Source organism: Scyliorhinus canicula, chromosome 6 (assembly GCF_902713615.1).
Source record: "Scyliorhinus canicula chromosome 6, sScyCan1.1, whole genome shotgun sequence".
Classification (NCBI taxonomy): domain Eukaryota; kingdom Metazoa; phylum Chordata; class Chondrichthyes; order Carcharhiniformes; family Scyliorhinidae; genus Scyliorhinus; species Scyliorhinus canicula.
The window spans coordinates 112,071,615-112,094,617 of record NC_052151.1 but is presented as its reverse complement, the minus strand read 5'-3'; the positions used below and the strand labels follow the sequence as shown (position 1 = coordinate 112,094,617).

General features: G+C 42.4%; 1 protein-coding gene across 2 annotated transcripts in view; it reads left to right on the top strand.

The window, feature by feature from the left end:
• The window catches only part of LOC119967394 (intron Large complex component GCFC2-like), a 62,602-nt gene that overhangs the window by 37,930 nt on the left and 1,669 nt on the right, over positions 1-23,003 (top strand). For both annotated transcript variants that reach the window (XM_038799898.1, XM_038799899.1), the window contains 7 exons: positions 387-586; positions 6,990-7,140; positions 7,393-7,514; positions 10,473-10,549; positions 14,688-14,754; positions 15,769-15,915; positions 17,440-17,591. In XM_038799898.1, coding sequence (XP_038655826.1) covers positions 387-586; positions 6,990-7,140; positions 7,393-7,514; positions 10,473-10,549; positions 14,688-14,754; positions 15,769-15,915; positions 17,440-17,591 — 916 coding nt within the window. The remainder of the gene's footprint in view (positions 1-386; positions 587-6,989; positions 7,141-7,392; positions 7,515-10,472; positions 10,550-14,687; positions 14,755-15,768; positions 15,916-17,439; positions 17,592-23,003) is intronic.

Here is a 23,003-nt window from a genome sequence, read left to right as displayed (position 1 = left end):
GATCTTTTTTTTGATGGGTTATAATTTGGTTTTGTACATTTTTTCTTTTTAGGAACAGTATGTATTTTATTTCCATTTTCAGACTATTTAGAGAATTTCCCCCTGCATGTGTTTCTACAGGGATTGAGGGATGATTTAAAACAGCAAATGCAAACTTCCAAGCCTCATCAGCATCAACAGTGATTTTCCCACCCTTTCACCTGCGGTGATCTTTATCGCAAAACATGAGGAAAGCAACATTTTAGAATTAACTTTGATCTTTATGCTTCGATCTACAAATGTTGTAATTTTGTGCTTTCCTCTTTGTCTTTTTTTTGTTCCGACTCGATGGCTAGATTTTTATCCTGTTTTCTTGTTTGAACAAGTTTATTCATAATTTAACATAGATCACGTTAGGAAGGAGGCCAAGGAGATTTTTGAAGACGTACATGAGGACTTCTATCGTGTTGACAGAATTTTGGCAAAATTCAGGTTGTGGCGACAAAGATTTCCTGATTCATATTATGATGCTTATATTGGACTTTGTCTTCAAAAAATTCTGAATCCGTTAATCCGTGTGCAGCTGATCAGCTGGAACCCTCTTAAAGTAAGTACTGGTTAGAAATTCATAGCTAGAGGGCACGATTCTCTGCTCCCCACGCCGGGTGGGAGAATCGCGGGCGGGCCGGGCGAATCACGACACGCCGCCCTGCCACCCCCCCCAAAATGGTGTGTCGCCGAATCGCCACTCGCCGTTTTTCACGGCGACCGTTGATTCTTCAGCCCGGGTGGGCCAAGCGGCCTGAAGTTCCCGACCTGTTCACGCTGGCGGCAACCACACCTGATCGCTGCCGGCGTGACCATTGCGCGAAAGGTTGGGGCCTGTGGGGGGCGGAGAGGGGATCGAGCACCACGGCCATGCTCGGGAGGGGACTGGCCCGTGATCGGTGCCAGGAGACGCACTCTTTCCCCTCCGCCACCCTGCAAGATCAAGCCACCACGTCTTGCAGGGCAGCGGAGGGGAAGATGGCAACCGCGCCTGCGCGGGTTGGAGCCGGCCAACCTGCGCATGTGAGGCTGACGTCACTTAGACGCCGCCGGCCGTGTCATTCTTGGCGCGCCGCTTTGACGCAAGCGTCAAGGCCCGGCGGCCGAGTTTCTCACAATGCCGCTCCTAGCCCCCTGGGTGGGGGTGAATAGGGTGCGAGGAGCGGCCTCCGACGCCGTCGTGAAACTTGGCCGAGTTCATGATGGCCTTCCCGATGCCGCGCAGGAGCGGAGAATTGCGCCCAGAATTTTTGGTGGACAGTACATTAATTGAAAATAGGAACAGGAGTAGTCCATTTGGCCCTTTGAGTCCGCTCCGCCATTCATTATGATCATGGCTGATCATCCAATTCAATAGCCTAATCTCCCCCCCCCCCCCCCACACACACACACACACATATCCTTTGATTCCCTTCACCCCAACTGCTATATCTAACTCTTGAAAACCTACAATGTTTTGGTCTCAGCCACTTCCTGTGATAATGAATTCCACAGGCTGACCACTCTCTGGGGGAAGAAATTTCTCCAAATCTCTGTCCTAAACGGTCAACCTGTATCCTCTGGCCCTGACCCCTGGTTCTGAATGCCCCCACTATCCGGAACATCCTTTTTGCATCTGCCCTGTTAGAATTTTCTAGGTTTCTTTGCGATCGCCCCATATTCCTCTGAACTCCAGCAAATACAGTCCAAACCAACTTAATCTCTCCTCATACATCAGTCGTGCCAGCCCAGGAATCAGTCTCGTAAACCATCTCTGCACTCCCTCTAAAGGAAGAACATCCTTCCTCCGATAAGGTGACCAAAACATTAAAACATGCTGCTGTGCAGAGGGGCCTGGATGTCCCAGTGCATGAGTCGCAAAAAGTTGGTTTACAGGTGCAACAGATGATTAAGAAGGTGAATGGAGGTTTGACCTTCATTGTTAGAGGGCTGGAATTTACGACTAGGGAGGTTATGCTGCAACTGTATAAGGTGTTAGTGAGGCCACACCTGGAGTATTGTGTTCAGTTTTGGTCCCCTTACCTGAGAAAGGATGTACTGGCGCTGGAGGGTATGCAGAGGAGATTGACTAGGTTAATCCTAGAGTTGCGGGAGTTGGATTATGAGGAGAGGTTGAGTAGACTGGGACTGTACTCGTTGGAATTTAGAAGGATATGGGGGGGATCTTATAGAAACATATAAAATTATGAAGGGAACAGATAGGTTAGATGCGGGCAGGTTGTTTCCACTGGCGGGTGAAAGCAGAACTAGGGGGCATAGCCTCAAAATGAGGGGAAGTAGATTTCGGACTGAGCTTAGGAGGAACTTCTTCATCCAAAGGGTTGTGTATCTATGGAATTCCCTGCCCACTGAAGCAGTTGAGGCTCCTTCATTAAATGTTTTCAAGATAAAGATAGATAATTTTTTGAAGAATAAAGGGATTAAGGGTTATGGTGTTAGGGCGGGAAAGTGGAGTGGAATCCGCAAAAGATCAGTCATGATCCCATTGAATGGCGGAGCAGGCTCCCAGGGCCAGATGGCCTACTCCTGCTCCTAGTTCTTATGTTCAAAACTGCACACCGTATTCCAGGTGTGGCTCACCATGGCCCTGTATAATTGCAACAAGACACCCCTGCTCTAGCACTCAAATCCTAGCTGTGAAGGCCAATATATCACATTATACCACTGGGTCACTGTCTGTGCGGAGTCTGCACATTCTCCCCGTGTCTGCGTGGGTTTCCTCTGGGTGCTCCGGTTTCCTCCCAGAGTCCAAAGACGTGCAGGTTGGGTGGATTGGCCATGATAAATTGCCCTTAGTGACCAAAAAGGTTAGGAGGGGTTATTGGGTTACGGGGATAGAGTGGAAGTGAGGGCTTAAGTGGGTCGGTGCAGACTCGATGAGCCAAAATGGCCTCCTTCTGCATTGTATGTTCTATGTTTTTTACCTGCTGTTGCACCTGCATGCTTACCGTCAGCTTCTGGTGTACGAGGACAACCAGGACTTATTGCACATTCCCCTCTTCTAATTTATAGATATTCAGATAATAGTCTCCCTTCTTGTTTTTGCTACCAAAGTGGATAACCTCACATTTATTCTACTGCATCTGCTGTTTTTGTCCACTTATTCAATTTGTCCAAATCACATTAAAGGATCTCTGCATCCTCGTCACAGCTCACCCTCCCACCCAACTGTGACATCTGCAAATTTGGAGATACTACATTTACAATGGGCAGCACGGTAGCATGGTGATTAGCACTATGGCTTCACAGTGCCAGGGTCCCAGGTTCGATTCCCGGCTTGGTCACTGTCTGTGCGGAGTCTGCACGTTCTCCCCGTGTTTGCATGGGTTTCTTCCGGGTGCTCCGGTTTCCTCCCACAAGTCCTGCAAGTCATGCTGTTAGGTGAATTGGACATTCTGAATTCTCCCTCTGTGTACCCCAACAGGCGCCGGAATGTGGTTTGCTGTGGTTGCTGGGTTACTTGCACAGTAACTTCATTGCAGTGTTAATGTAAGCCTACTTGTGATAACGGGTTATTAAAAAATGTAGTTCCCTCATCTCATGAATATATAGTGAATACCTGGGATTCCAACACTGATCCCTGCGGTACCCCACTAGTCACTGCCTGCCGTTTGGAAAAAGACCCCTTTATTCCTATTCTTTGTTTCCTGCCTTCCAACCAGTTTTGTATCCATCTCAATACACTACTCTAATCCTATGTGTTTTAATTTTACACACTAATCTCTTGTGTAGGACTGTGTTGAAGGCCTTCTGAAAGTCTAAATAAACCGCATCCACTGCCCCGCCCCTCTCATCTACTCGTTGCATCCTCAAAGAATTCCAGTAGAAATCAAGCATGATTTCCCTTTCATAAATCCATGCTTACTTTGTCCGATCCTGCCACTGTTTTCCAAGTGCTCTGCTATAAAATCTTTGATAATGGATTCTAGAATTTTCCCCTCTACCATTTCCATTGTAAGCCATGGATTGGCCACCTTTCCTGTTTTACTATTGCGCCAGACAGGAATAGACAGCTGTTGAAGTTCACCCATGCACTCCTTGAATGTTTACCATTGCCTATCCACTTTCATCCTTTTAGTTAACGTTTCCCAATCTATCACAGCCAACTCTTACCTCATATCATTGCAATTTCCTTTATTAAGATTCAGGACCCTAGTCTCAGAATCACCTATGTCACTCCATCTTGATGAAGAATTCTATGATGTTATGGTCACTCATTCATCCCCAAGGGGTCTCGCACAACTAGATTGCCAATGATTCCTTTCTCATTACACAACCCAGTATAGGATGGTGTGTTCTCTAGTTGGTTCCTCAATTTATTCATCCAGAAAACCATCCTGTACACACTCCAGGAATTCCTCATCTACCGTATTATGACTAATTTGATTTGCGCATGTCTATATGCAGATTACAATCGCCCACAATTACTCGCATCCCTTTATCACATGCATCTCTAATTGCCTGTTTATTGCCTATCCCAACATCACCACGACAGTTTGGGTTTCAATATACAACCCATGCTAAAGTTTTATCACCTTTGGAGTTGCTCAGCTCTACTTCATTGTCGGAGCTAACATTCATCCTCACTATTGCGATAATTTCCTCGTTAACCAGTCATGCAACGACACTGTCTTTTCCTTTTTGTCTGTCTTTCCTAAATATTGAACACCCCTGGATGTTCAATTCCCATCCCTGGTTATCCTATAGCCATGTCTCCATAATTCAGACTACATCATATCCGTTTACATTTATTTGCGTGATTAATTCATCAATTTTATTATGACTGCTCTGCGCATTGTGATGCAAAGACTTGGGCTTGTCCTTTTAACTTGTCCTGTTCCCACTATTTTTCACTGTGGCCCTGTTTGAATTTGATCCTTGGTGTCTCTTAGTAAATACTTCTCCGCAACAAGGGTGTGAGATGTTTGGAACAGTCTTCCTCAAAAGGCAGATAGGGTAAAACAAATGTTTTAAATATCTAAAGGCATTAATGAGGGTAAAGTGGATATGTAGAGTTAGGTCTCAGGCCAAGGGCTGGTTTAGCTCAGTGGGCTTGTGATGCAGAACAAGGCCAGCAGCGCGGGTTCAATTCCCGTACCAGCTTACCTGAACAGGCGCCGGAATGTGGTGACTTTTCACAGTAACTTCATACTTGTGACAATAAAAGGTTGTTGTTATTATTGCTAGTATTAGATCATCATGATCTCATTGAATGGGGGAAAACAGACTTGAGGGACTAAATGCCTACTCCTGTTGCTATGTTCCTAATAGCCTAAACTGAGTGATGCAAACTTCCAGACGGATGCCATTATTGATATTGGTAGTCATTTTGGAGTAGGTTCTTTGCCCACCATTTCACTTGCAGAAATTTGTGAGACAGGGTGTGGGTGCAATTTCTGGAAACAAACCATTAGAGTGTTTCTACTCATTTTTTGTAGTGATTTTAATGCAAAACCCACTGCAACAGGTGAATAAGTTTTTAAAGTTACTTGGTTTGTCATCTATCCTCGCTATATTTACTACCATTCACTTTTGCAACGTAATATCTTTAAACAATAAATAATAATTTGGGAAAATTGCTGTTTCTTTGCTGGAGCTGCTGCCAGTAATTTATGACTACCTAGTAGAGCTTTGTTCGAATTTACAAATATCAATTTTGAAAGAAACTTTGCACCTTGATTTTGATATCTGTAAAATAAAAATCCATTTACGGAAGAGTTTTATTTCCCTACAGTGAGATGGGTTATATTCAGGATGAATTAAATACCATCTGTCCACCACCTTCATCTAAACAATGTGAAAAGGAGTTTTGATGTTCATAGCACACATTTTGGGTTTTAGCCTTTTCTCATCCAACACAAGTTTTCTATTTTCTGAACTTAATTCCTTCAGGGAGCTGTTGATCAGATACCAGCACCAGCAGAGTAACATTGTTTTCGCTCTGTACAGAGATAGTTGAGTCAGGAGGGTTCAATAGAACATGCAGTGCAGGAGGAGGCCATTCGGCCCATCGAGCCTGCACTGACTAACTTAAGCCCTCACTTCAACTCTATCCCTGTAACCCAATAACTCCACCTAACTGTTTTGGTCACAAAGGGCAATTCATCATGGCCAATCCATCTAACCTCCACGTCTTTGGACTGTGGGAGGAAACCGGAGCACCCGGAGAAAACCCACGCAGAAACGGGGAGAACGTGCAGACTCCGCACAGACAGTGACCCAGCGGGGACTCGGACCTGGGACTGTGGCGCTGTAAAGCCACAGTGCTATTCACTTGTGCTACTGTACTGCCCGCAGCAGCTAAGTTCTGTCATAAATAACTCCACTAACATTTCTGTTCACCAACGAGAAACAAGGATTGGGTGATCCTACAGCCAACACAGTCAGAGGCCTAGAAATAGGTTGACCATTGGCCTTTCGGTTACGGAGGGCACATGGCAGGGAAAAACTAATGAAATGAAAGTGAAATGGACCTTCAGTCAGGGTTTTGTTTAGAGTGACTGAGCTGCACCTGTGTCGACCACGGCTCAGTCACAAGATTCTGGGTTCACATCCCACCCCTGAACTTGAACACAAAAATCAAGGCTACTGCTCTGGGGAGCACTATCCTTCTTGCTGTCTTTTGGATGCGATATTGAACCAAATTCTGCCCCCTCAAGTAGACAGAAAAGATCCCCTGGCACTGTTTCAAAGACAGTCTTGGAAGTTACTGGCCACTTGTTACCCTTATTATCTGGTCATTATGACATTCATGTTTGTAGGAGCTTGAAGTGAGCAAATCTGCGGCCGCGTTTCCTCCATTACGATGGTATTTCCACTTCAAAAGCACTTCACAAGTCTTAAACATATTGCAGCAACAAATGTGTGTTTGTTTATTCCTGGTGCATGACATTTGTGTAAAATGATAGAAAGTGGTGATGGCTGCAGTTAACCCCTTCCTAACGCTCATCGTTGTTGTTTAGCATGAATGTCTGGAGTTGGCAGAAATGCCCTGGATTTTAGCATTGGAAGAGTTCTGTCTGATGGAAGATGAAAAATTCGAGAAACAGGAAAACTCTGATAGATTATTACTTCCCACAGTAATTGAGAAAACAATCATTCCTAAAATTGAAGGTAATTTAATAACATCCAAGTTTTTGATTTGGGTCACAGTTATAGCAGACTTTCTTCAGTAAGTTTAGTTTTCCAGGGTCGGGGGGAGGGGGATTGACCCCCCGATTATTTAAATCGCTTTGAAAAGTGTATAGTAAGGGTATTTTAATTTCACTTCACATTTTATTATTATGCTTTTGAAAGATTGAAATAACTTGTTTAATTTGCAAAAGGTTTCTGAAACCATGTTTAATTTTTGTTTTAATTTTCCAGACTTTGTAATTAATGTGTGGGACCCATTGTCATCATCACAAACAGCGAGTTTAGTGCAAGTCTGCAGAAAGCTAAAAGAGGAATATGGTGTTTTTAAGAATGAACAAAGTAAAGCAACCCAGGTATGCAAATCTCTACTGCAGAATCTTTTGAAGAATTTTCTTCATGTAATGATCTAACCTTTTATTTTTAATTACCTTTCTTTTCCTTGTATATATTTTAATGGCTCACTTGCAGCAGGGATTATACCCATAGATTGGAAATGGGCTAATGTTGTGTTAATATTCAGCAGTCAGAATAGGGAATACAGACCTATTAGCTTAGTTTTATAGAATTTATTTACATAGAATTTACAGTGCAGAAGGAGGCCATTCGGCCCATCGAGTCTACACCGGCTCTTGGAAAGAGCACCCTACCCCCTACCCAAGGTCAACACCTCCACCCTATCCCCATAACTCAGTAACCCCACCCAACACTAAGGGCAATTTTGGACACTAAGGGCAATTTATCATGGCCAATCCACCTAACCCGCACATCTTTGGACTGTGGGAGGAAACCGGAGCACCCAGAGGAAACCCACGCACACAAGGGGAGGATGTGCAGACTCCGCACAGACAGTGACCCAAGCCGGAATCGAACCTGCGACCCTGGAGCTGTGAAACAATTGTGCTATCCACAATGCTACTGTGCTGCCCGTTTTGGTTATAGGCAAGTAGTTAGAAGGGATCATTAGCGATACTGGAGGTATCTTTCACAGGCAGAAAACTGGTTATAATGTTTTTCTTTAGCATTGACTTTAGTGGAAAAGAAAACTGGTAGTTGTGTTTAATGGGTGGTCAGACTGCAACTTTCAATTTCATGTCTTTACTATTTCTAGTAGTGGTCTGGATGAAGGCTTTTTGGGAACTACCCACAAGCTCACGAATAACTGAAATATGTGCAAGCGTTAGAACCAAGATTCAGACAAAAAAATAAAGAGCCAGGTGCCCCCGGGAGGGGGGGGGGAGAGCGAGCTCATATCTGGGGGGAAGAAGGGGGGGGGGGATAAGCTCATATCTGGCAGATGTCATTTAATGTTATGCATATAGACAGGGCTAATGACAACCTGTCCACTGAGCAAGAAGGAGGCCTAGTTGTTGTAGTACACTAATCCCCAAAGGCTTATAATCAGTGCCATGAATCTACAGCAAAAAAACACTGTATTAACCTTGTGTAAGACATTTGTTATTGGTTTGGATGCAATGAATATTAAATTAGGCTACGGTGTCCAGTTTTAGTCCCTCACATGATAGCCAATATAAAGGCTCAGGAAAAGTCTCAGACAAGGATTACTAAATAATACCCGTTGTAAAAGCCCTTCATTACCACAATTGGTTTTCAGACCTGGATTATTTTACCCTCTAAAATATGCAGTATTCTGGTGGATTGGATTGTTAGATTTTTTTTTTTAAATTGAAAAGACCGGGATGTGCCTATAATGGATAAAATATGAATTACATAGCTTTGGGAGAAGCAAGGGCATGCATTTAAGTTAAGCAGAGAACTAAGGTTAAAAGTCAGGACTTTTTCTTTTCACTGATGGTCAATGACTTTGGAACAAGTTGCCCACTTTCATAGAGAGAGAGTAGTTTCACTGCAAGTGTTCAAAACGGAGCTGGCAAGTTATTTGCATTCACTAAGATAGGAATTGTTATGCAGTGGGTGGTAGGGTTTGCTTTACCAGTACCTTTTTGATGAGTTCATACCGATTGCTTATCATTTCTGATGTAAAATAACTTGTTTGAGATAAATGGCTAAAAACATTTAAGTAATTAGTCAGAACGCCTTGTTCAGTCTAATTTCTGAAGAAAATTAATAATGTGGAGTGATCACGTAAGTGCACTCTGATTTAATTGTGGACAACATTCCCTTGTGACCCATATTATATCTATTTGTACCTTTGCTTGTTTTTAATATAATGCTTCAGGTCCTTGGCTTACAAATAGAGATTTCACATTTAGAAAATGTCAATGTTGGCAGCCTCGTGTGTAAGTAATAAAATAAATGCTTAAATCTGTAGACCAAAAGCAAGAGTGTTATTTTAGGCAAACCTTTATTCATGCTTCTGAAGAATACTGCTGCAGTTGGTAATTGGGTGGCCAGGTATGATGGGAAAGAAGCTGCACATGTTTTGCTCAGACTCAAATTGGTGCATTAACACATTGTATCCATGGTATGCAAAGGATGATAACCAAGACCTTAATATTCTGATAAACTGGCTTGAGATATAATTGATAGATTTTAAACTTTATAAGCATTGTATTAACTAACGAACAGGATGGGTTTCGAAATAAAAACAGAAAATGCTGGACAATCTCAGCAGGTCTGACAGCATCTATGACGAGAGAACGGAGTTAACGGTTCGAGTCTGGATAGCTCTTTGTCAAAGGATAGACAAAGTCACCTAGACTCAAAATATTAGCTCCATTCTCTCTCCCCACAGATGCTGTCAGACCTACTGAGATTGTCCAGCATTTTCTGTTTTGGTTTCAGATTCCAGCATTTACTTTTTATCTGGGTTTTGAAATATTCTTTCCTACAGTACAGTCAGCTTAATGTGGCTATTCATAAACCAAATTTGGCAAAGGAAAGTTCACAAAAGTGGGCAGAAAATCAAATGATTTGAACTTGTCAACAACAGCAATACTGGTTTCCGTGTTGGAGAGGTTTAAGCCTCTAGTTACTCTGTAGAACTAAGTCACTATTTGAACAGAAATATGATCAATTATTTATTTAAATAGCATTGCTGCCTATGGCGCTGAGGACCCAGGTTCGAATCCCAGCCCTGGGTCACTGCCCGTGTGGAGTTTGCACGTTCTCCCCGTGTCTGTGTGGGTTTCACCCCCACAACCCAAAGATGTGCAGGTTAGGTAGATTGGCCACTAAATTGCCCCTTAATTGGAAAAAATAATTGGGTACTCTAAATTTTTATTTTTTTTAAAAAAATTTTTATTTAAAGGTGATATCTGTGTTTGGCTGGGTATTGAATACATTCAAGGCAGTTTAGTTTCAACAAATTGAGGTTTCTTTGTCTTCTACAGGCTCTGAGGAGAACTATTATTATGAGAATAACTATGTCCGTGGAAGAGGACGCCTTCATTCCTCTGTATCCAAAAAAGTAAGTTGCATATTTTAATTAGTTGTCTCTTTCTCCATGTCCTCCAACACACATCACAGACACAGTAGGAAGATCTTGGAAAGATTTTTAAAAACTCATTTACAAGTGCAGACTTGATGGGCCGAATGGCCGCCTCCTGCACTGTACATTCTATGAAATTTCATTATATACAGAGATTGATGAAGAAATACATTGTATTTTAAAAAAAAAACAATTTGTGGCTGTCATGGTAGTTCTGTTGTGACTCAATCTGTTAACTAATTGATAATTGTGTGACAGCACTGGATAACAGATGTTCGACTTCTTGGAGATTTCAGACATAATTGTATGTAGAACAAAGTATGCCTAATGATGAACAGTATCAGTGGTTCAAGGCATAAATTTAAAACAATACTGGGCGCATCAATTTTTTTTACTTACACCTCGCTTTGTAGTTCACTTCTTCCTTGTATACTAGTTGACCCTCGACTGTCTGACTGCCTCTTAGTCGCTCATTCATACTTTCTCGCTTATCGCCTCCCTTACCTCTCACGGTTATTATGACTTGATCTGTATTACCCCCCATTTCTTTCTAATTGAGTTATTTCCTCCTATTTTAATCAAAAATTATAGCAAACTTTCTCCTTTGTCCTCATTTTCTTCCCAATCACATTTTATTGGAGGAAGATTGAGACGTGGGCCTGAATTTTTGGTCTCGATGGAGGTGAATTTTACTTGACGGCAGACGATGTGCCAGTGCTCTGGCTCAATCCTGCCCCCCAGTTGGGGGGGGGGGGGGGGGGGGGGAGAATCAGAAGGACTACTCGGCCGGAAAGGATAGGAATAGACCTGTTTAATGGCCACTGAGGGCCCATTGCCTGGCAATTTTGTTTGTCTTCCTGGAGGTGGTCTCATAGTGGCAGGCCAAAAGTGGGTGGGTGCTGGGCTAATTTTCCAGGCAGCATTGTAGGCCTTACTGGCCTGCCCCATGAAGGGATTTCCCTTCCAGACTGGTGGCCTGGCTGCTTAGACCTCTTTTTTTTTAAGATTTAAGGAAGTTGGAGAGAGGGCACTCTATCTTTGGGTGCTCTCTCCCTCACTTGGCTCCCATGGCATCCAGCTGCTGCTTCCATGCTGGTAGGTCTACTTTTGACTCTCCAACATTGAGAGCCAGCCAAAAGCAGGACAGTCAACCTATTGTTATGGGCCAGGGTTTAGAGGACCCCAAAGTGTATCATGGAGTTCACCTGACCCACAACTTTTAATAGATTGTGGTATGGGGAGCACATGGCCTACTCTACAGGTGTGGTACAGCAGAAATGGAAAAGTATTTTTTTAAAAGCAAAACAGTGTTTATTCTATCAACTCAAGTTAACCTTTTTAAAGCATACAGTGAACATCTTAGCAACCATCAATTCAAATACAACCCTGCTAAGTAAGTAATCCTTAAGCTGTCCTTTTAACATCCAGAAGACTTAAGAAACACTTTTTCACAGAAGTACGTTAGGTTTACATTCACTACTGAGAATATTTATAATTCTGAATTCACCAAATGATCAAGAGATAGTCTTTTCATGGCAGAGAGAACAGCAGTACACCCGCTCTGTCTGGATTCAGCTTCAACACTGAAAACGAAACTAAAACACACCGTGCAACCAGCAGCCTAAAACGAAAGTAAAAAGCCGACAGACAGCCCAGCTCCACCCACTCTCTGACATCACTGCAGTAATAAATACCCCTTTCTTAAAGGTACTCTCACATGACACTATCTACGGGCGAAATGCCAAATGTGAGAAAATCCCAGTCGAGTGATTGTTCCCCACAGAGCGTGGGATTCTGACCCTGATTTGAACTTTACATCGGGGTACTGAAGCCCACAGGGAAAACCCTACCCAGTCATGCCGTGTCAGCTTCTTGATTGTCAGGCTATCAATCCTTAAAATTAATCACCATAGGACACAAGCAAAATGTTTGCTTAATTTATCCTTAAACCCGACTCCAACATCTTCCACCCACCTCAAATAAACAATGTTGCACAACAGGAGGTTTTTGGAGTCCGTTGCCCTATTCAGCAAATAGCTTGGCAAAATTTGAAATAGTGAATCCCACTGACGCCCAAGAGCCACCCTTTTTTTTCAGCACTATAAGTGACTGTCCACGCCAGATGTACAAAACAAGTCCTCAAAGAATTCTTCAAAACTAGCATGGCCTGCTGCCCTGCACCACTTTGGTCCCTCAGAGTTTCCCTTCACAAGTGAAAATAACAAGTCAAGTTATTACGTTCTCCGCAAGCTTACTCTCGTACTCTACTTTTCCCTTCTTAATCAATCCCTTTGTCCTCATTCGCCAAATTCTAAACTGTTCCCAATCCCCAGATCTGTTGTTTTTTTTCCTGGCCAATTTTTATGCCTCTTCCTTGGATCTAATGCTATCTCTAATTTCTCTTGTAAGCCAAGTTTTGGCCACCTTTCCTGTTTTCTGTTTGTGCTAGACAGGAATGAACAATTGTTGCAGTTCACCCATGCGTGTTTCAAATGTTTGCTATTGCCTATCCATCATCATCCCTTTTAGTAATGTTCTGCAATCCATCACAGTCACATTGCATCATTGTAGTTTCCTTTATTTAGATTCAGGACCCTAGTCTCAGAAACAACTATGTCACTCTCCATCTTGATATTATGGTCGCTTATCCCCAAGGGGCCTCGCACAACTAGATTGCCAATTACTCCATTCTCATAACACAACACCAGTCTGGGATGGCCTTTTCTCCAGTTGGTTCCTCAATGTCCAGAAAACCATCCTGTACGCACTCCAGGAATTCCTCCTCTACAGTATTGTTAGTACTTTAATTTGCCCAAGTTATCCATAATTACAGATGTTCCTTTATTGCATGTATCTTTAATTTCCTGTTTAATATCATTCCCAAATGTTATTCTTGAATAACATTTTCAATGAAAAAGAATATTTTTAAAATGAAACTCCGTAGTACTAAGTAGTATATATTTAAGACCTGATTTTTGTGTTTCTCCATTTAACATTCCTGGCCCAGAACCTCACCCACTCGGATCAAATAACGGAATATCAAAGTATTTAATCATCAATTCTCTGTCCACTAAAGGAATGGACCAAATAGCCACCTTCTGTGTTGTGACCATTCTGTGATTTCTGCTAAATACATTTAGTATTTTTTTGCAACAGCAGTTTCCTTCAACACAATTCCCCCATCCCACCCCAAAAATGGAATATTGATTTGGAAAAGTTGTACAAATGAAGACAGACGTTTAATAATCATCTTTTCAGTCATTACACAACCAGCCATTATGGATTTGTAGAATTGTACAGCATCGAGGGAGGCCATTTAGACAGTCATACCAATGCCAACTTTCAAACAGCTGTACGCTTGATTCCTGTCCTTGCATTTTACCACACCCTTTTTACATTTTTATTTCCTATTTTAAAGTTAGAATGGATGTTTCTAGTTGGGTATGCTAGTCTTCATGAACTTCTAAACCTTTTCTCCCTTTTTACTTTTAATATTGAATTTATGTCCTCTAGTTACAGATTCTGATAGACTTCTCGTAATCTTCCTCCTTTGACTGAAGAGAGCTCCAATTTTGCTGGTCTTTGCTCATAACTAAAGCACCTTAGCTGGGATTCTCCGTTGTAGTGAATCTCCCATCACTACAGCGGGACCGGAGAATCATGTTTCTATGAACGGACGGAAAATTCCACCCTTTATCTCTGGTATTATCTTAGTGAATGTTTACTGTACCCTCTCCATGACTTGGATATCCTTTCTAAAGAAAGGTACATCAAAAACCGGATACAGTATTTACAGCCTGGTTCAGCTTTACCACTTTGTTTTTATACTGTAGATATCCCTAATTTGAAGGCTCATAGTTGTTTTTAATGTTATATGTTTTATAATGTTATCAACTTCCCATTTTTAAATATTGGTCAATTTGTGCCGATTATCCCTCTCCTTTTATTTATCCATTTGGTTTAAACATTCATTTTTCCTCTTAAAATATATTGGCAGATTAATTAATTGGTATAATACAAAAACGCACCAAATTTAGATTTTTACAATAGATAATCCATTATGCGGTGTGCTCAATGTTTCATGAGTTCTTCAGATTCACTTTATATATTTTAACAGTGTTCTGGAAGATCAAACATCAATCCATTATCAGTTTTGGGAAAGATGTTTCTGGTCAGCTGTGAAGGTGAGGAAGCATTTATTGAACACAGATATTGCATTGATAGGCACCATTTCTTTTTACAGGCTGTCAGACGTGAAATTGTTAAATGCAATCATTTCTTTGTCTAAGAAAGCTTGTCATTCGCTTATAACTATATTAAATAAAGGGACCAAGGACTTTGATAACAGAACATGCTATTGTTAGTGCAACCAATTGAATAAGAACTTCATATGCAGTCCCTATCAAGAACATGCTTGAAGGATAAGAGCAATACTTCTGTTCCTGGCACACATCTGTATTGAATAAAATAATATTTGGATTAAAGAATAGTGAAAAAAGAGAAAAAGACAATACCTAATAAGACGTTTGTGATCCTGGCTGTTTAGGGTCATTGGGAAAATATTGACTGGAGACCTGGTTCGTGGGCTGAAGGGCCTGTTCTGTGCTGTATTTCTCTATGTTCTATGTTCCCATAGGAAAGAAATAATTTGGTAGGCGTCACCTGCTTTTGGTTAATGCGCTTTCTCTAGTTAATTTACAGAGTGTTCATAATACTCTTGTTTGTTTTTAATAGTTTACTTGTCTGCTTTTTCAACTCTCGAGTAGTTGAAGGCCAGAAATTTAATACAATGGGGAGAAAATAAAAGCACAAATACAATTGATCAGAGATAAATGTGATGTCAGAAATATAAAGGAACAAAAAGGGAGCCAACAATAAAAAAAAGTGATAATCAAGAAGGGAATTAAATGTCAGAAAAGTGTGTGGTATAACTTGGAAAAATTCAAGTTTGAGGAAATTATTGTGGTGAGTTCCACCACTGTTGCCTTTTTTCTGCTTTGGATAATCAATTCAGTAGCTGATTTTAACATAACCAAATCTAAAAGCCAATTTATTTATGTGTTTACAGAATAAACTATTGCTCCTAACTTAGAACATATATTTGATAATTTTATTCTTTTTGATGTTAATTTGACAATTTCACTAAAATGCTTTACGGATGGTATCAGATTTTCTTTACATGTTTAATCTGTTTTTAGCTATTGGGTAATATTCTCCAGTGGGATGACTTATTACCAGAGCAGACTCTACAGGACTTGGGTCTCAACAAACTCTTCAATCGTTACATTTTACTAAGCCTTCAAAATTCTCTGCCTGTTCTAGGAAATTTGGAGAAGTGTAAAAAGGTAATTAATAGTCATGGATGCATTACTTCGTAAATTAGATATGAATGGCCTGTGTGTAAATAAATATATTTTTTGGATCTTTAAATTTGTTTAAAAATATGTTATGGTTGTAAAGTTAAAATCATGTATTGCTGGAAAATTTTCAAAAGTCCTGTTTGTGAGCTGTCCCTGACAGGTATTAATGTACAGAGGAAACTTCTTCCTGTAATTTGTTTCATATTTTTATATTTTGATGACCTCTTGCATTAGGATTTCCACATTCAGTACTTTTTGAAATGATGTCCCATGTTCTCTGATTCAATGTTAAGTACTGACTCACAATATCATTTTCTTATTGTTGCATGGTCTTCTAACAGCCAGTATTTGAGACTTCTCAAACATCACAAGGTTCCATGTCGCTTTACCTCACTTGTGCTTTGGATATTTTCTAATTCATGTGGGCGTCACTGGCTATGCCAGCATTTATTTCCCATTCCTAATTGCTCCTGAGAAGGTGGTGGTGAGCTGTCTTCTTGAACTGCTGCAGGCCATGTGTAGGTACACCCACAGCCCTGTGAGGAAGGGAGTTCCAGTATTTTGACCCAGCGACAATGAAACCTTTTTGGAAGGGCAATTTATCATGGCCAATCCACCTAACCTGCACATCTTTGGACTGAGGGAGGAAACTGGAGCACCCGGAGGAAACCCACGCAGACATGGGGAGAACGTGCCGACTCCGCACAGACAGTGACCCAAGCCGAGAATCAAACCTGGGACCCTGGAGCTGTGAAGCAACTGTGCTAACCACTATGCTACTGTGCTGCTCAAATAACCATTCACTTCCTCCACCACCGACGTACTGTGGTAGCAGTGTGTACCATCTACAAGATGCATTGCAGCAAATCAGCAAGGCTCCTTTGACAGCAGCTTCCAAAACTGTGACCTCTGCCACCTAGGACAAGGGCAGCAGATCGATGGGAATACCACCTCCCGAGTCATACAAGATCCTGATTTGGGGAACTGTGTCACCATTTCTTCATTGTTGCTGGGTCAAAATCCTGGAACTCCCTATCAACACCGGATGTTCCAACAGCACATGGACTGCAGCGGTTCAAGGCAATAAACCGTCACATTCTCAAGGGCAATTAGGCAATAAATGCTCGTCAACGATACCCATATCCCAAGAACAAATATTTTTTAAAAACCAGTGTTCTGTGGGGTATAGCTATAATTTAGTTTTTCTTTATAAATGCAGCATTTTTACTTAACTAATTGGATTCTAAAGACGCCATTGTGTTCTGGCCGCCAGGATTTGATTCCTATGCTGCAATAACCAAACTGAATAAGTCAGAATTCTTGGGTGTTAACTCATAATCTCAAACTACATGTTCTGATATCTACAATATGTGGAGTTTTGTTTTGCAGAAGTGTTAGCCTTGTATTTTTATTTAATTATCAGTACAATGTCAAATATACTTTTGGTAAAAATACTTTTGGCAACCAGTGAGAAAATTATATTGACTGTTTTCCTTATGTTCCTTGCAGATAATAGCTTTATTTCCCAGTTGTTGGTTTGAAAATCTTGAAGGACAGAGTAGCATTCCCCAACTGGAAAACTTGTGTAGATATTTGTTGCAATCTATTCGTACCATGTACGAAAATAATTCAACAACTCCAGATACTGAAAACAGCGGCAGGTAAATTAAATATTCTTAACAAAAATAGTTTGTTTCTTTGGGTTTAGTTCCCTGTTGTTGTATTGTGAGTTGGTGTTCAGGTTGTCTGTTGTGGATATATAATATTTCTCCACCATTACTGATCGCAACGTGACAGATCATGAAATTGTATGCCACACATTCCTTCACAAAAATGTGAACTAATTCCAGGGTGACAGACACTTGTATAATTGCAGTTAAATTAAATCAAGCCATAAAATTAGTTGAAACTGATCTTGAATCAAACCATATTCCGAACAATTCAGCAGATCCAACTGGCAACGGTCTGGATTCTTTATCATCACAGATCAGTTGACAGCACTTTACCCTGAGAACGTAGTGGGTTCAACACACTGCAGATTTGAGCACATATTTTGGCTGGAACTCTAAATCCCTCATACTCTACCAAACCCCGTTCATCCTTCAGCGGCTCTGACCCATACAACCTCGCATAAAAGGCCCTATATACTCCATTCACCTTATCTGGAATGGAGACCAGCCTACCCTCCAATCTTCCTGACCGCATCCTGCTGCCTTAGCTGGTGAACCAAGAGACATAGAGGCACAAAGACATAGAAAATAAAAGCAGGGAGGAGGCCATTCTGCCCTTGGAGCTCTGCCATTCATTACGATCATGGCTGATCATTAGGTTCGATACCCTGATCCCGCCTCCCCGCCTCGCAATATCCCTTTAGCCCCAAGATCTATATCTAATTCCATTTTGAAATTACACAATTTTATGGCCTCAGCTACTTTCTGTGGTAGCGAGTTCCACAGATTCACTACTCTCTGGGTGAAGAAATTTCTCCTCACCTCAGTCCTAAAAGGTTTACTCCTTATCGTTAAGTTTTGACTCTGTGACCCCCCTAGTTCTCACCCACCATCGAGAATATTCTTTCTGAATCTACCCTGTCTAATCCTGTTTGAATTTTGTGAGTTTCTATGAGATTCCCTCTCACTCTTCTAATGCCAATGAATATAATCCTTAACCGACTTTGTGTCTCCTCATATGACTGTCCTGCCATTCCAGGAATCAGCCTGGTAAATCTTCACTGCACTCCCTCCACATCAAGAACATCCTTCTTCAGATAAAGACACCAAAACTGCACACAATACTCCAGGTGTCACCAGTGCCCTATACAATTGCAGCAAAACACCTCTATTCCTATTCTCAAATCCTCTCGCTATGAAGGCCAACATACCATTGCCTTCTTTATTGCCTGCTGTACGTACTTGCTTACTTTCAGCGACTGATGCATGAGGACACCAAGGTCTTGCTGAGTATCCTGCTCTCCCAATTGACAACCATTCAAATAATAATCTGCTTTCCTATTTTTGCTACCGAAGTGGATAACCTCATATTTATCCACATTATACTGCATCTGCCATACATGTGCCCATTCACCCAGCCTGTCCAAATCCTGCTGAAACATCTCTGCATCCTCCTAACAACTCAACATCGCACCCAACTTTATATCATCTGCAAATTTGGAGAAAATACATTTAGTTCCCTCATCCAAATTATTATATAATGTGAACAGTATGTGTCCTAGCACAGATCCCTGCAGTACCCCACTTGTTACTGCCTGCCAATCAGAAAAAGACCCACTTATTCCAATGTTTTGCTTCCTGCCTGCTAACTTTCTATCCATCTTAAGACACTACCTGTAATCTCATGCGCTTTAACTTTACACGTTAATCTGCTATGTGAGACCTTGTTGAAAGTCTAAATAAACCATATCCACCGGTTCTCCCTGATCAACTCTACTAGTTACGCCTTCAAAGAATTCTAGTAGATTTGTCGAGCATGATTTTTCTTTTGTAAATCCATGCTGACTTTGTCTGATTACACCACTGCTTTCCAAATGCTGTGCTATGAAAAATAATTGACTCCAGCAACTTCCCCACTACTGACGTTAGGCTCACTGGTCTATAGTTCCCTGTTTTCTCTCTTCCTCGCTTTTTGAATAGCAGGGTTACATTCGCTAGCCTCCAATATGTAGGAACCATTCCAGAGTCCAAAGAATTTTGGAAAATGACCACCAATGGATCTACTATTTCCAGGGCCACTTCCTTGAGCACTTTGGGATGAAGATTTTCAGGCCCTGGAGATTTTTCTGCCTCCAATCCCATTAATTTCCCCCAAACCCTTTCTTTACTAATACTAATTTCCTTCAGCTCCTCACTAAAACTTGTCTCAGAATTTCCGGTACATTATTCAAGTCTTCCTTTGTGAAGACGGAAGTAAAGTACGAATTTAGTTCCTCAGCCATTTCTTTGTTCCCTATTATGAATTTCCCCGTTTCTGACTGAAGGGGCCGACATTAGTTTTTATCAATCTTTTTCTCTTTACAGAAACTTTTAGTCAGTTTTTGGCAGTGTTTAGCACTGCTGCCTCACAGCACCAGAGACCCGAGTTCGATTCCCGGCTTGGGTCACTGTCTGAGCAGAGTTTGCACGTTCTCCCCGGATCTGCGTGGGTTTCCTCCGGTGCTTTGGTTCCTTCCCACAAGTCACGAAAGACGTGTTTGTTAGGTGAATTGGACATTCTGAATTCTCCCTCAGTGTACCGGAACAGGCGCAGGAGTGTTGCGACTAGGGAATTTTCAAAGTAACTTCAGTGTTAATGTAAGCCTACTTGTGACATTAATAAAGATTATTATGTCCCCTGCTAGTTAACTTTCAAATTGTATTTTCTCCTTCTTGATCAATCCCCTCGTCTCCCTTTGCTGAATTTTAAACTGTTGCCAATCCTCCGGTCTTATTGCTTTTTCTAGCTAATTTGTATGCCTCTTCTTTGAACCTAATGTTATATCTAATTTCCCATGTAAGCCATGGTTTGGCCACTGTTCGACTGGCCTTCTCCCCATAGTCATACACTGCCCCTTCTCCCCATATTCAGACACCACCCCTTTCTTTTGCCTCTGGGGTTGGGTCCCTTGCATAGCTATGATCCACCCCCAGAATCTCTTCCACCAGTTTCTGTCACCTCTCCCTCGCCTCCCCATCACATGTACCTTGTACGCTATGATCTCTCTGATCGTCGCGTTCAGCGCCTCCCACAAAGTAGAGGACGAGACCATCCCATTATCGTTATGTTCTACATAATCCCGTATGGGCCTTGAAATCCTTGCACAGAATCCCAAGTCTGACAGAGGCCCTACGTCCCCTGCAATGCTCCCGACCTATCTCCAGCACCAGGTCCTCCTTCACCTCAGCCAGAAGAGTCTGACTCATAATAAAATACCCAATCCTTGTGAACTGAGGGAAAATAATGAGAACTTCTCCCCAGGATGGATCTGACTGCGCCCCCACCCGCCCCCTTGTCATCACCAAAAACGAAGACAATACCTTATCCATTCTAACCAGGTCCAACGACTTCGGCCTGGAGCAATCTACCTTCAGGTCCAACATACAGTTCAGATCACCCTCCAAAATCAACTGGTGGGTGTCCAGATCGGGTACTGCAGCCAGCAACCACCTCATAAACAGTACATGGTCATTCGGGCTACCGGCTGCCCCTCTAACGCACCTCAGCCGTTACATACTGTTCCCTGATCAGCTATGGCCCTCTCTGCCCGGGACCTACTATCAAAGCCCGAGTGAAGCACCTGGCTCACCCAGACTTTCCAGAGCCTAGTCTGGTCCCATGCATACAAATAGATCTTGTGTAAAAAAAACGCCATATTGGCTCCCAGACTCTTTAAAATGTGCAAACACCCTTGTTCTCTTTACAGGTTCCCAGGGCTCACACATTCCAGGTGACTAATCTTGTCGCCCCCCCGGATCCCTGTCAGCCATTACCGCCATGATGAGTCATACCATCATCACAAGTTCCCCAGCTCCAGGGCCACCTAAGATGGCCACCTGTACCACCCAATGGTTGACACAAAGAGAATCCCCTGGTCACTGTTAGCTCTCTACCCCCCCCCCCCCCTGCAAAGCTGGCAGACTGCCTGCTGCCTCAACTAACCCCCAACAAGTCACAGCCCCTCCACCCCACCATTCCCATTTACTATCCTATCCCTTAGGGCCAGCAAGGTGCCTGCCCAAAAATGACCATAAAAGCCCAACACCATCCCTCTGGCCCACCCTCCCTTGTCCAAATTCCAGCATCCTTACCCGCTGCTCTTTCCCATCAATTACCATATCCATCCATCTGCTTTACCACCCTCCATGACCTTGCCCTCAAGAAAAAAACCATCAACCTCCAATAAAAAGAAAACATAGCACAACTAATTGCAATATTTACAACCCACCCAACCCAACTTTCTCACACACACAATCCCACCAGCCCTTCTCAATCCAATCAAGCACCTCCTGAGTAGTGGCTTTGAACAATTCTTTAATCTCCTTTCCTTGCCTCTCAAATTGCCCTCCAGTGTGCAGTCCATCTCCCACGCCACTACCCTCGCCCCCTCCCAGAACAAGGATAGTCTCCCTCGTTCTCATATTTCATCCCACCAGCCTCTGTATGCAAAGCATAATCCTCTGCCATTTTCGCCAACTCCAGCGTGATGCCACCACCAAACACATCTTCCCTTCACTCCCTCTGGCAGCATTCCGCAGAGACCATTCCCTCCGAGATAATATAGTCCACTCCTCCACCATACCCAGTACCTCTCCCATCACCCATGACACCTTCCCATGCAATCGCAGAAGGTGTAACAACTGCCCCTTTACCTCTTCCATGCTTAACATCCCAGGCCCAAAACATTCATTCCAGGTTAAGCAGCATTTCACTTGCATCTCTTCCAATTTGGTCTATTGCATTTGCTGCTCCCAATGTGGTCTCCCCTATATCGGAGAGACCAAACGCAGACTGGGTGGTCGCTTTGCTGAGCATCTTCGATCTGTGCGCATTCAGGACCCTGACCTTCCCATTTTAACACAAGACCCTGCTCCCATGCACACGTCTGCCCTTGGCCTGCTGCAATGTTCCAGTGATGCTCAATGCAAACTGGAGGGACAACATCTCATCTTCCGGTTAGGAACGCTACAGCCTTCCGGTCTCAACATCGAATTCGATAACTTCAGATGATTAGCTCTACCCCACCTCGACCCAATTTTTTTCATCCCATTTCTTTTTAACTGTCTTTTACCATTTCTTTCTTAACATATATTTAACCCCCCCCCAATCTACACCCTTTGATGTTAGCACCTGGTTTCCCTGGGTTTCCGTGGCGTTGACTCCTCTTTCATTCTCACTTCACAGTATAAATATTTCCCACTTTGTTAGCTTTGACAGTCATCGAACTTGAAACTTTAGCTTTCTCTCCCCACAGATGCTGCCAGACCTGCTGAGGTTTTCCAGCATTTTCTTTTGTTGCCCATCCATCTGCCTTCCAAACATCTCCCAAACCTGCGCCATAACCCCCACCACCGTCTCTAACA